Source organism: Neophocaena asiaeorientalis, unplaced genomic scaffold (genome assembly GCF_003031525.2).
Source record: "Neophocaena asiaeorientalis asiaeorientalis breed wild unplaced genomic scaffold, Neophocaena_asiaeorientalis_V1.1 scaffold7, whole genome shotgun sequence".
NCBI classification, from domain to species: domain Eukaryota; kingdom Metazoa; phylum Chordata; class Mammalia; order Artiodactyla; family Phocoenidae; genus Neophocaena; species Neophocaena asiaeorientalis.
The window spans coordinates 16628163-16645807 of record NW_020185337.1 but is presented as its reverse complement, the minus strand read 5'-3'; the positions used below and the strand labels follow the sequence as shown (position 1 = coordinate 16645807).

General features: G+C 37.7%; 1 protein-coding gene across 2 annotated transcripts in view; it reads left to right on the top strand.

Annotated features, from left to right (window-relative positions):
• Nucleotides 1-432: 432 nt before the first annotated feature.
• The window catches only part of GRID2 (glutamate ionotropic receptor delta type subunit 2), a 1308561-nt gene continuing 1291348 nt past the window's right edge, over nucleotides 433-17645 (top strand). For both annotated transcript variants that reach the window (XM_024736087.1, XM_024736086.1), the window contains exon 1: nucleotides 433-520. In XM_024736087.1, coding sequence (XP_024591855.1) covers nucleotides 433-520 — 88 coding nt within the window. The remainder of the gene's footprint in view (nucleotides 521-17645) is intronic.

Below are 17645 nucleotides of genomic sequence, written 5' to 3'. Positions count from 1 at the left end.
CATCCGGCGTGAGCGGGGAGGAGGGGGTTGGTATGTTGGAAGTTGCGGCGGAGCTGGGACCGGAGACCCACGGCCCCGGCTCACGGATGGGGATGGTCTGAGCTCCAGCCTCTCCCCCTGCCCGGGAGCAGCGAGGCTGGATACATTTTAAAAAAGCCAAACTGCAAACAACTCTGGCGATGCCAAAATTCCCCTCCAAGTGACACGGCTTTGCTAAGGAGGTTTCCTCAGGCTGGGCTCTTTCTCTTATTCGCTCTGCCTTCCTCAGCGACGATTATAAAAGCTTTGGTCTGGTAACAGGAATTGAGGGGGACAAAAAGAAAAAAGAAAAGAAAAAGCTGTGCTAAACTATCGTGACCTCAAACTCTTTGGACTTTTTTTTTTTAATATTTAAAGAAAATCCATCCTCAAAGACAATCAGCATAGGCGGAGATGGAAGTTTTACCCTTGCTCTTGGTTTTGTCCTTCTGGTGGTCTCGAACCTTGGATTCGGCGAGTGCGGATTCTATCATTCACATCGGTAAGCAAGGGCTGGCGCTGCCCGTGGGTACTTTTACCGTTTCGCCTCGCAGATATTTCCCCTTTGCTTCCCCCTCTCCTTCCCCCTTTCCGCCCTCTGTGTGGCTCGTTGACGCTGGCTTCGGTTCCTTGCCCCTTCCCGCTACCTTCCCTCACACTTGGGCAGCTTTCTGAAAGGATGCGGATGCTCGAACCTTGCCTGGTGCTGTTGTTTCGCGGTGAATCGGGGAGTGTGGGCTGTATGCTTGAGGGTCTCGAATCTACCTCAGCGTGCGTGCGTGCCGGGGAGCGCGGGGGGCTTCTGGTGTGTGAGGAAAAGAAGTTTCATCGACTCTACCTTCCATGTTCTTCCCCGGATGTACATTTGCTCTATTAAAAAAAAAAAAGTACCTTTTGGGGGAACTGAGGTGTCACCCGTGAGGCGAAAAGGGCTGGGGTGCGAGGTGGGGGTGGAGAAGAGCGCCCTTCGGATCGAACAGGTGGTTTTGCAACGTGAGCGGGCCGCGCTCGCCGCAGCGCGTGCGACGGTGACGGGCTGTTGGCTGAGCCCCCAGCCTCCGTCTCCGCTTCCTGTCCTCTCGGCTGCGCGGTGCTCGCGACTGGGAGCCGCGCACCTCGCTGCCTCGCTCGCGCTCCCCGGGTCTGGCGCGGCGGCGAGACTGGCCCCGGGCGCTCGGGAAACGCGGGAGCACATGCGCGCGCGCCGCCCTCGTGGGCTGCCTGGCGAACAGCCGCCTGGCCTCGCCTCGCCGTCAACTCTGAGTTGCAGCGCAAGGCCGAGAGCAAAGGCGCTTGGTCTACGGGCGGCCTGAGTCCGGGAAGGACGCCGAGCCGCCTTGGAGATGCTCGTGGCCCTACCTATTGGCACCCAGACGGGCCGGGTCTGGCCGCGGCGGGCGCGGGCTGCACGTCATTATCATGCACAGCGCTCGCGGCTTCAGGCTCCAACTCTTCTCACTTGTTAATCCGTGAGAGCTGAACCGAGACCGGCTCTTGCAGCCTTTTCTGCGTTAATGCGACGATTTCCTTTTCGGAAATTTGCGTCCGCGGGCCAGCGGGGTTCAGTTACTGCGCTGAGGAGAGGACCCCCTTGAGGAATTTTTCCGGGCGCAGGACATTTATGTGTCCACACGGCTTGATGCTCTGCAAATTGAGGCGACAGATGGGTCGCAGCATCTCCCCTTTCCGCCCCCTGCCCCTCCCCCGCCCAACACACACACACACACACACACACACACACACACGTGTCCTGGAAGGGGAACCTGCTGCAGGTTGGAGGTTGTGCCTTTGTGCCTGCCTGAGCTAAAGGCTTGTGTCTGGTGTGCGAGTCCACAGCGGCCAGCCCCTCAGCTCCAGGGGGCTCCCTCTCTTGATCTCAGAGGCTGTCTTTGTATGCAACACACACACACACACACACACACACACACACACACACACGTGTCCTGGAAGGGGAACCTGCTGCAGGTTGGAGGTTGTGCCTTTGTGCCTGCCTGAGCTAAAGGCTTGTGTCTGGTGTGCGAGTCCACAGCGGCCAGCCCCTCAGCTCCAGGGGGCTCCCTCTCTTGATCTCAGAGGCTGTCTTTGTAAACACGTCTGCCATTCTCTATCATTTATATCAATAGAACCGAATATATCTCTGTGCAAGGGGTGATGAGGTCAGGATTCAGAAAACCTTGCACTTAACACGTTTAGTGAATTAAGCACTAGATAGCTTGTCTGCTAGGTCACGTTTTGCCTGGGGTAACAGTGTCTGTGGGTTTAGAACTTTTCAGGGAGAAATTGTCTCATGGAGGGTCTCAGTAATGTTCTGATAGAGTTCAGAAATGACGTGTGCTCCTCTTAAAGAAATGATGTACATTTATGTCCAGTTGTAAACGACTGGAGCAGGAATGCTGATATATATTACCATGGTGCCTTTATATTCATGTTATGATGAGGGGTTTCTGGCTTATACTCATCATCGCTCAGGAGGGAGGCTTGTGGATAAATGCTTATTTTATTGCTTATTCTGTGGTCTAAACGATAAATACATTATTTGCAAACACCTACAGCTCTTGCTGTCCTCTACTAGATGAATACTATTTTGCAATGCAGTCTGGGCATTTGTTTCAAAATAGAACACAACTTGTATTTTTTTTCTTTGGCATTCTGTTGTCTGTCAGTGTGACACAGCTTGCTTATTTATAACCAGATCCCCCCCAAAAGTTACTATGTACAAATTACAGATTTCTTTAGAAAGCTGATTGTATGCATTAAATGTATATACTACTGAAAGAAATAGTTACTTCTCAGACAATTAATTTGACTGCAATTAGTACGTTAGACAAGAGCATTAACTTCTTTTATAGACTATCTAATATTGCCATGAAGCTAGCAAATTGATGGTTGTTTCAAATGCTTCATATCTTTTATAATATACTGAAAAATGTAACCTCCTAAATTAAATTAAAAAAAAAAAAGGACCAAGTCTAATTTATGTGCACTTCAGAGGTTAGACGCCCCTTTCCCTTCCATCCCCACCCTGGCCAAAGTATAATAAATTCAAAACCGAATGCCCATATTAAAATTTTAAAGTACCAGTTAATATTCATTGGATCAGTTTACTTACTTGGTTGAATAGGAAAAGAGAATTAATTATCTTTAGGAGGTGATAGTCTTCATTTAAGTATCTAATGTGACAAGTATGCTTATGGGGAATGTATTATTTCAGGACTAAAGGGATGAAAGTGATGACACTGGAGGGAAAGTGAATATTTCAACTCTACAGATGTAAGGAGATAGGCGGAAATGAAAGGTTTTCACAGACTCATGATGTGTTCAGGTAGACAGTAGCTGCCATATGTAGTTCAGGCGAGCTTGAAAGATGAAAAGACACTGCTCTAATACGTTCTTTAAATATCGAATCTTTTTGGTATTGAACCAAATTATATGTTTGAAAACTTTGTCCATTCTTTTCTTTCTCTTTGTTTTTATTTCATGCAGGTAGTTTTAATAAAGTCAATTATGTATTTTAAACTCTAATATATATTTTTTTTGAGCACCTTAGTTCCCTACAATGATGAGATATAATGGTTAAACGCTGATGACTGAAATGGAAATGTATTTATTTCAGTCAAAAATGCACTAATATTGTAATTACTTTGAACTTCTGTTAAATCATATTTTAAAGATACTTGATAATTACATATTCTTGTTTAATACACATGCACATGCAATACACACAGTATTTAGAAATGAATCACCTCAATTGTGATCTTCTTTGCCCCTCCCCCCACCAAGTAAAGGTCTTTTGACATATAAAAACTGCAATTTTGAATTATGCTTCTACTTTGAGCCTGTGCATTGATTAATTTCATCAGACCCCCCATTACTTGATTGCTTAGAAGTTTCCTAATGATCTGCATGCTGTAGGAAGAACCAGAAAGTCATGAGCGGAATGGTAATGATATTGTGTTTCATGAGGCTATTCAAAAGTCACTCTGATTTATGTAGCTCGAAAGCTCCAAAGTCTTTGAGATTAGCCATGCTGACTGCTATTTTCTTCATACATCAGTCGTCCCACACTCTTTACTCCCTATACACAACGGGAGTTTAGAGCACTGCTTTAATTAAGCAGGGATTAGGTTGCATTTCCAGTCAACTGCACAGTTTGTGTTTTGCTTCATATCTAATACGGAGGATCTCATGTTTTAACAGTTTAATGTGTGCTCATTTCTATATCTGGTACCTGTACCTGTACCAGCTCATTGAAATGAGCTATCCTCAGTTATATATTTCTGCCAGGGAACACTCAAGTGTACTTACTCATATATTATAAAAATCACTAGCATGTTTTTATTGTTATCAGTCATAGTAAAATACCTTATGCCAACAGGAAATAGAAATGAAGCCCTTATTCATGTTTTTCTCATAAGCAAATGATACTTTGTCCTCTGAGGTCATAAACTATGACCTGTTTGAGAAGCCTAAGACAATTCACAGAATATTTTCATTAAGAGAAAGTTTAAAGTACAAAATTGGTGGGTGACTAAGATGTGTCACCACATTATAAACAATAATAGATGGCAAATTTAAAGCATTAGTTTTCATTACTGGCACACTGAGGACTATTTTATCAAATATATCAAATACAGAATGTAGAAGCATTTCTAGAAGTTGTACTGTGTCTTCTGTCAAATTGCTTCTTTTTCAACTCTTTACATGATTTGCATTGGTTAATGATAGCCTTCAAGAGTCATCAAGGATCCTGCACTGTATGGGATATCTCAATGATTTAAGTTATCCTTTTATTAATTACAGTAGTTGTTTGCTCCCTAAGTTATGGATAGCATATAGTGTAAACTTCTAGCAAGTATTAAGAAGTAGCTTCTAAATTTAAAATGAGGTTATATTTTATGAGGTATGTCTTTCTGTATCAATAATACAGTTATTTGAAGTGCAATTCAGATGTGCATTAAGTTAGACAGTGTTATTAATCAACAATATCAACTATGACATGACCAATAAGCCATTACACTGAGGAACTTTGCTTTCTACTCCAAGTGAAATGTACATCCAGTAAATATCTCCTGTAAATTCTAATTCAAATATGAATAAAACTCAAGGTCATTAACTTTCAACTTATCCAGCAATAGAAACCAGTTGAGGTTGTTATGAGTAATGGGAGATGTATTATATTTAATTCTAATCTCCAAGGCTAAGTTTATCATGCTGTAATTTTATCTCAAAGTGATATTGTAATTTTAAAACCACACTTTTAATCCAGAAGGTTAGTATCCCTTCACCTGCATATATTATTTTAGTATTAAAAAGTGAAGTATTTGGCACTGCTATTGGATTTTCATGATATTTCAGATAATAACGTATTGGTGAGTAGCAATACTTAGTTTGACTAAAAATATAATGTTTATTAGAAAATACATTTGTGGCCTATAAAGAGAGCTTTGCCATTAGGTGTCACTGCATTCTGAGCTGTTCCTTTGTAGTCCTACTTGAAAATCCCATGAACTATTTTTTTTAATTCTCAGAAAAAGAAAATGCCATTTAATGAGGATTGTGATGCTCTAAGATACAGGTGGTTTTTATTTTCAAACCAGGAAAAGAAATATTATCCCTGTGGGAGATTGGGATTGACATATATACACTAATATTTATAAAATAGATAATAAGAACCTGCTGTATAAAAAAAAATTCAAAAAATAACAACAACAACAAAAGAAATATTATCCCTGTGGGAGATTGGGATTGACATATATACACTAATATTTATAAAATAGATAATAAGAACCTGCTGTATAAAAAAAAATTCAAAAAATAACAACAACAACAAAAGAAATATTATCCCTGACTCTTGTAAGAATTTAATTCTAGGGCATATCAACATTCTGTGTTCTCTAGATAGATTGCTAGATCTAGTGATGTAACTATTTCACAAATTTAAAGTACAACAGAAATATACTCTTAAGCTAATACTATCTGTGGAAAAATCTAAGACACCAAATAGCATTCAGATATGCTTAATAATGCTGATGTAAACAGATATTAGTAACTGCTTACCTATGGAATATTTAAGGTCCCAAACTGATTGATGTTTGTAACATGAAACACATACACAGAGCTATGGAAAAAATACATGGGCACAAATATAAATATATTTTTAGAATGTCAACCACTGACTTTTGTGTAGGATCATATATGTTTTCAGATAATTTTAGCCTGGAAAATATTAAGTTTCATGTATTAATTAATTTCCTCCACACACATACTACTACCACCACCACTACCACCAGTGCCATCGGATTTGTGTAGTAATATAAAACCAGTGTCTTTTATCAAGTAGTAATTTTCCTGTTTATTTAATTTGTTTAAGAGGCAAGATCTTCCTTCTAGCATATCCTATTATAAGATTAACAGAGGATGAAACTTAGGTCACCTTTAATCTGATACATTAGTTTTTACATTGACAAAGCCACAAAATTAGAGAATGGAATACTAGGTTAAATCAATGAACCGGTTATCATGTTATGGTAGACCTTGCCCTGTGCCAGTATTAATTAATAAACTCGTTGGAATAATGTACTATTAAAAATTCAGAGTAAAATTAAGTGATCAGATGGATGTCAAAAGGGTATGGGGAAACGTACTGACGTAATTCTATGATTGGTTATTAAGAGGACATCTGTGGATTTAGGTCATTTAAATGGGTGAATTTTAGCATTTGGATGTGGACACAAATTTCAGATGAATGTGAAAAATTGGAGATGTAAGTCTTAGTAAAAATGTTCTGGATTAGAATTTAGAGGGTTTGGGGCTAACTACCAATTTTATAGATAGCTAACTGAGCAATATTGGGAAGTTACTTATTTTCTTTAGTCTTCATTTTTATCAATCCTAAAACAAGACTTAGACTAATGTTCATTTAAGCTCTACAATTATATGACCTAAAATGAAGACAAATTCCTGTGTTTGAGGAATTGGGAGAAGAGATACAGTCAAGTGTGGTTCATATAGCTATTTTTAATAGGTTTAGAGTGAATTAAAAAAAAGTACAAGGGGAAATAAATGGAGCATAAAACCTTAATCATTCAAATTAAGGATCCCTTAGAATGAAGATTTTCTTGGTGTGAACAAGAATTAATATTTGTTCAGCAGCTATTCTAGATAACTTCAGCATCAGAAGAGAGAGCTGGGTTTGTTCTTTGTTTTACATTTTGTTTTTGTTTTCTCTAGCGTTAATACTAAGATGTTACATACAGTGCTAGTGTATCCCACAATACTAGCGTACATTAAGGCTGACTGGAGGAATGAGTAGTCTTAAGTTCTAACCAGCATGGACTACAGGAGTCTTTAGAATTTACCAGCTCCAAGCACACCAGGAATATTAGCATACGTTTGGCACCACTCAAAAATGTAGCATATAAAAGAAATAGCCAGTGTTTCTTCAGTGTTCTTCAGGTATTCCGGCTTTTACCCTGCTGTTGTTAACCAAGTGGTTATAAAATGTGAAGCTGAGGCTAGGATGACCCATTGAAAGCTTTCTTGAGTGAATAGAGGGAAGCCTAGAGGCAAGCACAAGAAACTAAATACCAAAAGGCCTCCCTGTGTATGTTAAAAAATTTTAAATCACTCTGTAGTCAAGGTCCTTATTAACATATTTTATACATGAAAAAAGATCAAGTTATTGATTTTATTAAAACAACAGTTCTTAAACTTTTTTCTTCATCCCCAAATAATTCAAAGTAATGTTTTTAAAATGAATAATTTCACTTTATTGCTCTGAGTGCTTGATTTTTCCCAACTAATCTTAAAAAGATGTTTGCTTCATTATCAAAATCATAATTCTAGAAGCTAGTTACCCTGAAACCACAGGGTAAGGTAGGCATTATTAACAATATGTAGTATGTGTGCTCAGTGGGAGAATATTCTATCATTCAACAGACATTTATTCTGAACCTACTCTCTATGAACTACTGTTTTTAGGTCCGGAATTAAAATGTTGAACAAGTAACCTATGTCTTTGTATTTAAGGAATTACATTCTCATGGGGGTGGCAACCAGATAAAGAAGGAAATACAAGTTGTAATGTCAGTTACTGATAAATGCTATGAAGAAAAATGAAGGAATAGCACCCTATTTTGAGTAGGGTCATCTAGTAAGACCTTCTGAGGAGATGATCATTGGAGCAGAGACTTGATTCAAAAAAAAAGGGAATCAGCCATGTGGATATCTGATGAAAAAGGATTTCAGCCAGAGGGCATAGCAAAGGCAATGGCCATGAAACAAGACACTAGGGACTCTACTTAATTCATTTAAGGAACATCTTAAGAGTCAGTGTGGGGCAAATGTGGAGTTAAATGACCAAAGCAGGAAGTAGAAGGAAATAAGGTCTGAGAGGCAGCTAGGGAAGATCCTATAGTGGCTTATAGGTCATGGTATGGTATTTAATCTAGGTATGTAGGATGCCCACTGGAGGGTTGAGATCAAACACAATACGTAATGCTTTGTGTTTTAGAAAGATAACCTTCTCTGCTTGGGTGGAATGATTGCAGTAGAAATATGAAGATCAGTTTGATAGTAGTGAATTGGACTATTCCAATAGTTGGTAGCTGAACCAGTTGTAAGATTGTGGATGCATTTAGAAGATAAACAGGATTTTCCGATGGAATGTTCTGCTGGGAGAAATCCAGAGGAAGTAATTAAGCTTCCAAAGTGTTTTACCTAAGCAAGTGGGTGATTAAAATTGGGAACTTGGGACAGTGATCAAGTTTTAGATAAAAGTCAAAATTTGCATTTATTACACTTGATATTCCTATTAGGCGTCAAATTTGAGAATTTAAGCTGGTAGTTGATTACATTAGTCTGGAATTTTGGGGGAGTTAGGAATTCAACATTTACATTTAGAATTCATCATTACAGACATGATCTTTAAAGCAATGGGAGGGGATAGCACACTTAAGGAATAACCGTGCAAAGAGAAGGGGTCCAAGACTATATACCACAGGCATCGCAAAATGTCGATGTCAGGGAGACAGAGAGGATCCAGGAGAAGAGAAAGATGTGTGGCCTGTGAGTTAGAAAGAAAGCTAGGACTGTGTGGTGTTCTGGAAGCCAAGTGAGGAAAATATTTCAAGGGGGAAATCAGACACCCTATCAAATTATATGGATGAAAATTGACACTTGACTGCTGGGTTTAGAAATGTTGAGGACAAAAATGACTTTGACAGAATTGCTTTCAGTAGACTGAAGGGACAAAATACAGGTTGGCAAGGAATCAAAGATTTAATGGGACTGGAGGAACTCCATGAGTTTTGCTTTAAGGGAGAGATGGGTATGGTCGGGTGGGAACATGAGGTAAAGGGAGGGTTTTGTTTTTAATGGTGGGAGTTGGGATATACAGTAATTTTTTAAAGGTTCAATCATAAGGAAATTTTCAATAAGAGGATTCAAAAGAAAATGTTCTTTTTAATTCAGACCTATTTGATTCCTGAGTTTGGATGGCAGCTGTTCAAATAGAACTGTGTTTTTGTTTTTGTTTTTTGGTGGTTATTGATGTTTTTGTTTTGTTTTGTAATCTCCGGTCAAGTGATACTGGGCTAATGCCAGTAGAATTAGCCAAAGAAGCTTATATGTCCTCTCTGAAACAGACTCTGTTAATTGTTCTGCAGTTTTGTTTCATTTAGTTTCCCAGATTAGCACTCAAATTTAGGTAAAATTTTCTTACCTGAAATTATGAGTAGATTATATCTTATGGAGTAGTGATATACCATTACAGATAGAATCAACATTTAGTCTTTTAGTAATGTGCTAATTTTAGGAACACACATTATTCCTATGTAAACGGCATTAAAATGGCATAGAATTATCTTGTTACAATAGACATTTGTATTGAATATAGGTTTCCTCTAATTAAATTCTATTATGCATTTAATTTACTTAAAAATCATTTTGGAACAATTAAAAGAGTATAGTTTTTCACAAGGCAGTATATATTGCCACATAGAAATTAAATAGATGAAATAAATTCATGTGATACTAATTTTCGGTAACACATTAAATATTTCCTTTTATGGAAATTTCACTTCTATTTGTGCTATACCATAGCTGACAGATCTTTAGACATAGGTGAAAATGAGGAAAAAAAGTGTTCCACATTTTCTAACCTCAGAATTCAGCCTTCTGAAAATGCATCTCAGTTCTTTTATTGGTCTCCTATTAATACACTGTTATGTATTGATTTTGCAGCTAAAATAATTAATACTTGTATTAAAATAAGAATGCCAATAACAGATGAATGATATTTTTCTGTGTTCTTTGTTATTTCCTGTACTATATCCTCCATAAAAACATTTTGTCTCATGGAAACAATGTAATATGAATATCACATGGTGGTTTCTGCTTGGTTACATCTATTAATTGACGTATAAACATAGAATACATTAACAGTGAGGGGATAGGAGTCCTGTGGTTTGGGCACAGCAATGACTATTAAAGAAGGCATGCTGTGTTATGGCTGAAGCTGAAGAATATAATTAATGAAGTATATAACATTAAAAGATATTTTAAACTTGCTACTTCATAACTTCCTGGGTGGTGAAATACAATTGTTTGAAGGAAATGCTTAGCAGATTTAAATCGAAATTTAAGTTGGAATGGGCCACTAAAATTGGTGAAGTGCTTAGTATACTTAACCTTGATATCATTAAAATGACAGGCCCCATGAGGAGCACATTTTAGATAGGCTTATTATCTTAAAAACTGAAGGCTAGGTAGTACCTTTGGAGATAAACTGGAAAAAGAGAGTCAGGTCTGTTGTTCTGTTGCATGTAGTTCATGGTGAATTAAAATCTGGAAGACTAATTCTTCCTTCTGTAATTTCTGCAATCTGACAACAGATAAAATTGTGTTAGAGGTGCAGTGGCAATTACTATCTTGCCCTTCAGTCCATATTTCTTCTTTGTTGCTTCTTTGAATGGTGATAACAGGAAACTAGTCAATTTTCTTTTTAGAAATACCAGCAACTCTCAGCATAGCCCAGAGGAAGCATGCCCTTTATGAAAACCATTATAAATTTCTTCTTAACAAAATCATTAAAAAAAAAAAATTTAACACTTCTTTAGTGTGGGAGGTGGCTCATGCACAGAGTTGAGGGGATTACTCTTCAGTTTCCTGGTGGTGTAGTCATGGTGGGTTTTGTACATTTTTTATAATTCATTATTGTCAAACTGAGAAATCATGATCTACGTCCTCATATTCTATTTTCAGAAAAAATATTTTTAAGGTAACGTGAAAACCATGTGAATTTTTTTGATTCAGTGCTTACTATATGTTCAGTATGTATTCATATTAGACATGTTTTCCCATCCTTTAAGAATTTTTAAGTATATCTGCTGTCTGAGATAATATTGTACATTAGGAAGCTGAAAGTAGAGCAATTTAGGACTCATAGTTGGATGACTGTGGTCTATTATGGCACTGGAGTATGTGATAATTCAATAAATGCCACCTTTATGGTGCCCTTAAGGGTGCCATAAAGCAAACATATATTTCAGAAAAAAGATTATAATTGGGATAAGGAGATTACTACTTGCAGAAGGTCTTGATTTATAACAGAAAACTCTTTACTCAGCTTCCTGATTGGTTAATCATTAACCTTGTTTTGCCTATAGGCTACAAAGTCGATACAGTCATGCCATAGTCAGAGCTAAGGGAAAGTCTTTGCCCTTTACCTCTTTTCCTCTTTTTTTTTTTCCTTTCCTATGGATGTCAGTAGTTATGCTATTAGGTCAAGTAAAAGAGGAGATGGCTTTAAGATCCAGTTATCTTGTAATTAATAAAACTAATGAGATCCTTTCTAGATTTACTGCCACACATCAGATATTTCCATTAAACTTGGTTTCTTGGGTATGGAGAAATTAAATTACATTTAATTTTTTTCTCTTAGTTTTGAAGTTATAAGTATACTATTATTTCATATTACTAATTTGTACTTTCTTCTAGATGTATAAAACATCAATGAAAATGACAGTTTTATACTGTAGCAAACAAAAGAAGAAAATTGCCTCCCAGAAAAAGTAAAATTAGTTAACTTTACAAATGGAATAAGTATTGTTGGGAAAACATATTTATGCCAACTTTTAATTATGTAGGTGTTAAGAATAGGACAAACATTGGAAATTGAAAAATAACAGGTAGTTCAAAATCTAACTGTCCAATACTACTTCTTCTCCACAAGAGTTCTTGTTGTGGTTGATAAGTGGTTAATACATAGCAAAACTGGCTGCTCTGATTCTTTCCTGTCTGTCCTTCAGTGACAATGCTAATGAGCAGTGAAATGGCCAAAAGCAAGGAAGGAGCAAAGGGTTTTAGATAATCCATAAACCGGAAAATCAGCCCCTGAATGCTCATATGCACAGGCTTGCTGAGAAGTTTCATTTTCTCAAAATACTGCCCAGATTCTAAAGCTAGAACTTGCTTTTGGCTGCTGAGATTATAAGAGGAGTGAAGCTTCCAGGCCACCAAAGAAGAATACTCTGAATGACAGTCTGGGAGCAGGATGAAGACTATTATTATTATTGGGAAAAGGGTGCCCTTTAGGGCTATTGCTGCTGATAGCCAGGACGCCTGTGATTAGCTCAGTTCCAAGGGTCATGCCTATGGTGATTTTTTTTTTTTAAAGACAATATGGATTTCATTCAGCTATACTTCTTAAACGCTTTAGGTAACTTTGTAAAAACGGTTGGATTGACATTCGTATCAATATAACTTGTGTACTGAGCATTTATATTATATGTTTCCAGTTGGTTTCTAGCTGATGCTATGTTACAGGCCACAAGGAAGAATTTGAATATTGTACTTTTAAAAAGAAACTGTGAAGCACGTGGCTATACATATATAGTGTTCGTTAATATATATGATTCTTTTCAGTTTGAGTGAAAAAAAAAAGGTGGACTGTGTAAGTTATCCTACCATATCCATTGGCCCTCATAGAAAAATGAAGTTTGTTCACCACTGTCATGAGAAAGCAGTACCTGACCTGGAACACACTGCTGCCAAAACCATGGAGTTATAGTCTGGCAAAAGAGGGAAATGGTAAGCAATTCTGTTTGGAAGAAACATTGTAACAGTGGAGGCTATGGCAACAGAGGAGGTTAAAAGTCAGGAAAATCCCTATGAGGTGCATGGGAATTCTGTAAATAATTTAGGCCAAGGGATGCCCACCCAGCCTTGTGTTGCAAGCTCCTTATAGTGGCAGTGTGGTAGGTGGAGAGCAGAGAAGACCTTGGCAGTAGTCCAGTTATGTTTTGGTGCAGGGCTGTGCCCAGCAACTGCAAATGGGAATGGATAGGAAAATTTGCTTAGAGGGGAGACCCATGAGTTTGCCTCTGTCAACTCAGTCATTCTTTAGAAGTGGGAGTAAAAGAAGAAAGTCTAACGTCATTCGTCGAGTACTATCTTAAGTGACTGAGGAGAGGCGCATGCTGTTCACCAGCATAGGAGACTGAGAGAGATGAGAGGAACTGAATTTGGATTGAACTCAAAATTATTTTGGCATGATAGTGAGGTGTTATATCCCAGACAGCAGCTTCCCAATCCCTACCCCCCTTCCTGCCTCAAATGGAGAATAAAAAAGTCACATTCTCCATAGTGCTCTCAATGCTGTTTTGATCTAAAAATGATAACAGTGTTTTTCTGGTCATTCTTTTTTAACTTTTCCCTCAATCCGATGCTCATAGTGTCATTTCCTATTTAAAATGTGAATAATTTAAAATATTTTTCAGCTACTTATATTCAGAAAATGGTAGTTCTGCAAGGGCCTTATGATTTTTAGTTTCTGTGTGTGCTTGTTTAACAGTACAGAATTGTTACTTCAATATTATCACTGACTTTTAAAAGTGTATATCTGTATTCTCATTTCTTAATATGATCATACATATTTTTTTTGACCATACATATTTTTAATCAGGGTCTGGGACTAATATTAAGAGACTAGTGCTGTTAATTTATTTGATATCCATTTCCAATCAAAACAACTTTAAAATGGAGTGATCTTTGACAAAATTGTAGGTTATCAAAGGTAAAATAAAAATATGATAATTTTAATTTCTTGTGCGTGATTGCTCTTCTAGTGAATATTGCAAGTAGAATTCCCTTATGTAAATTAATAGAATTACATGGAAGGGTAAAAATATTTCCATAAAATTGTGTATTCTTTAGTTACACATTATCTGCAAACATAATTAGCTGAAGGGAAGGAAAATTGTCCTCCTAGGATGGTGAAGCAAAGCCTGAAATGGGACTAAGCCTGAAATGGGACTAAAGGGATCTCGCTGGGACGTCAGGCCTCGTTTTTTAAGTGTCTCAGAAGACTCTACTTCATGGTTAAGGATCTGTGTTCTCAGATAAGAAATGTTTGAAAACATGGATCTGCAGTCAGAAGAATGTGAAAGAAGAAGCAGTGTGTCTGCATGTGTGTAAAAACACTGGTTGAACTGAAGAGTGAAATGGAGTAGATCCAGATAAAAGCCAGTCTTCTTTCTGTCTTCGTGTTATTGTTTAGAGTCTAGCTTTTCAGCCTGTTTTTATAATATACTGTCAACGCTTAATCCAGTCAAAACAGTTTAGGTGTGATATTATTGGAACTTAATTTTGCCATCTTACTCTTTTTTGTTCTTCCTAAGTTGATCCATTGTGTGAGACCCAAGGATGGAAAGTGGAGTGCTCCAGTGGGGAGGAAGGCTTCTGGCATTTCTCAGTCTTTCTCTCAGGCTCTCTTGTTGGTTTTAGAGTAGGTTAAGGGGTGAGAAATTTAGAATCGGTGAAGAATAACCTGAATGATTTGAGTTAGTAAAAAATCGTGATGATTGGTAATTTTTGTTTCTTAAGAAGTCAGAGCAGTGTATAGTACCAGAAATAGAAGCACTCGATTTGATGTCCAAGTTATATATTCAGATCTTGCCTTGGTCACTTTACCCCTTCATAGCTCTGAAGTCTTTGGATAAGTGATGAGACTTTGAAAGTCTCAAGTTTTCCTGCCCCTGCTTCCTCTCCACTTCATCTTTTATAAGGATAAGCAGTTGTAACATTTAAAATATGGATTTGTGGACCATGCAAATTGTCAGTGTTCAAACTTCAGGAGATATAACTTGCCATTTAACTATACTGACAGTCAGGGTCCTGGGTCTGGGTTGAGCTTTAGAAAGTGGATCCCATGCCTGACATCAGATAGGGTTCCCTGTTTATCCTCTGTTCCTAAAATATTAATTCAGGTTTACAACTATGCCTTTTTACAACATATAAATCAAAGTTGAAAGTCTTTATTAAAGTGACTGAATTTAAGGTTAAGTATTCCTTTAGAGATGATACTTCACTCTCAAATTACATGAAATAGAATGTTATTTGTTATCACTGACACTGATATTTAGCTATGCCTTGTCTGGCCACACCCTTTCATTTGGAATAGGATAATCTTATAATCGATTATCCAAACTGGGACTCTTTTGAAAGTGAAAATGGCAGTATTAAGATTTCTGCTGGGGTGAAAGGGACAAACTAAGGCCGACTGGAGGCAAACAGGGACAAGGCTGCACTCATTTCAGAGCCCTAACTGCAGGCATGTGATTAGCTTGTATTTTGGCCCAGCCTCAATAGGCAGTGATTCTGTCTTAGCAACAGGTTGCTCCTTCCTCTTATCTAGGTCTTTTATGCTGATTAAAGAAATAGATTGAAGTTTTATTTTTATTTTTAATTACTTAGAGCACTTTTCTTCACAGGCAACAGAAAAGAGGAACAATAGCTAAGTGTAGGTTCTCTTTGTTCAGACAAACATATTTAACTGATTTTTAAAATATCAGACATTAGCATCTGTAATTGCTCCCTTTATTCTTCTGCAACCATTCTCCCTATCTACTGTTTGACTGCTGCTCCTAGCAAAACTCATTGGATGTTGGCAATTGCATAAATTCACAACTAACCTCAGATGCTGTGTCTCTGGAACTAAATAAAGGACATGGAGTGAATTGTTCTCAGAAATATAAAGACTGTTTACAACAAAGATTTAAATTTACTTCATTTTTGCATCCTGAAAGGAGAAATCACCTAAACAAGATTTTTGGCAATTTTTATTTTTTATGAAAATATATAATAGAGTAGCAAATACTCCAAAGAAGAGGAGGATAGCCTTAACAGTTAAAGTTTCAAAGGTGCGTATTAATTTTTTTCTTAGAGGGGATAAGCATAAAATATTGGTTTGTGATTTTAAGTTAATTACACTATAACTACCGTTTTATCCAATTGAGTCATCCTCTACAACCTTCACTCTCAGAAGTGTGCCCTTCAATTTGGTATAAAAGTCATTAGATTCTCTTAACCTTCCTTTCCTTTCTCTCTGTTCCGGAGTCTGGTTTTACCTCAAGAAATGATCATGTGATGTCCTGCATTGACCTCTTACCTTCACACTTTTGCTCTTCCCTTGATAGCGTAGTTCATATAAACCTTTTCTCCTTTTCTTCACTTTTGGTATCCTGGTTATTAGTTTCTATGATTTCCAAATGTGGAACTGGAATTGAGAGCATCTTTTTCCAACTGTGCTCCAAAGAAGACTGCGGCTTTCCTCCTTTCTTTATCAGTGGCGATTTTTAGGCTTGGGCTGACCCTGTTCCTTAGGTCATCCTCACTGTAGAAAATATATAAGCATGGATTCTCATAGTTGGGAGGAATATTAGAAATTGTCTATAGTCCAGAGTCCTCGTTTTGCTGATGAGCAAATTAAGAGGTTAAGTGAGGTGAATGCTGCATAGATAGGCATTTTTGAATAGTCTATTAAGCATAATTTTTACTAAAAAAAAGTAATTGTATTCACATCACCAAAGAAGTTTTAATGTAGGCTATTGGCCAAGAGATAGAAATAGCCCAATTATGTAAAACTGGATAATTGTTTTCATTAACATAAGTTCCATTTTACCTGTGCTCTACTATATTGCCATAGAGTAATTAATTTCTTTGAAGCCTGCTAATATAATGTGAGAGGTAGCTAACCCAGTTGTTGGGGAACTATTCCCATAAGCTGCTAGGAACAGGAAGCATATATATACCCTCTTCTAGGAATTCTCCCAGAATTTAGAGCCCAGCAGTCTAGCCCAGATCCAAACTCTATTCCTCAGACTACACACTCTGCTCTTCCTCACTCTCTCTCCTTTCTATCCCCTCCTTCTCTCCCCAAACTCAGGTTGGAACTCAATTCTTCTAAGATTTACAAAGTTTAAATCTCTCTGCACTAAAACATGTTACTGTGCATATATTTCATTGCCTTGGTTTTTAATCATTCTTGGACAGTTTATTTCAACATTCTCAACCTTAGTGTCTTCATATATAAAATGTAGATATAACCACCTATCTTGAAGAGACAGATGAAAAGTAAATTAAATAAATAAGATAAATTGGAAAAAATAAAACAAGACTGGCACAGAATGGTTTTCTTTTTTTTTTTTCTTTTTTGGGCTGCGTTGAGTCTTCGTTGCTGCGTGCAGGCTTTCTGTAGTTGCGGTGAGCACGGGCTACTCTTGGTCACTGTGCACAGGCCTCTCATTGCAGTGGCTTCTCTTGTGGGGCACGGGATCTAGGCACGCGGG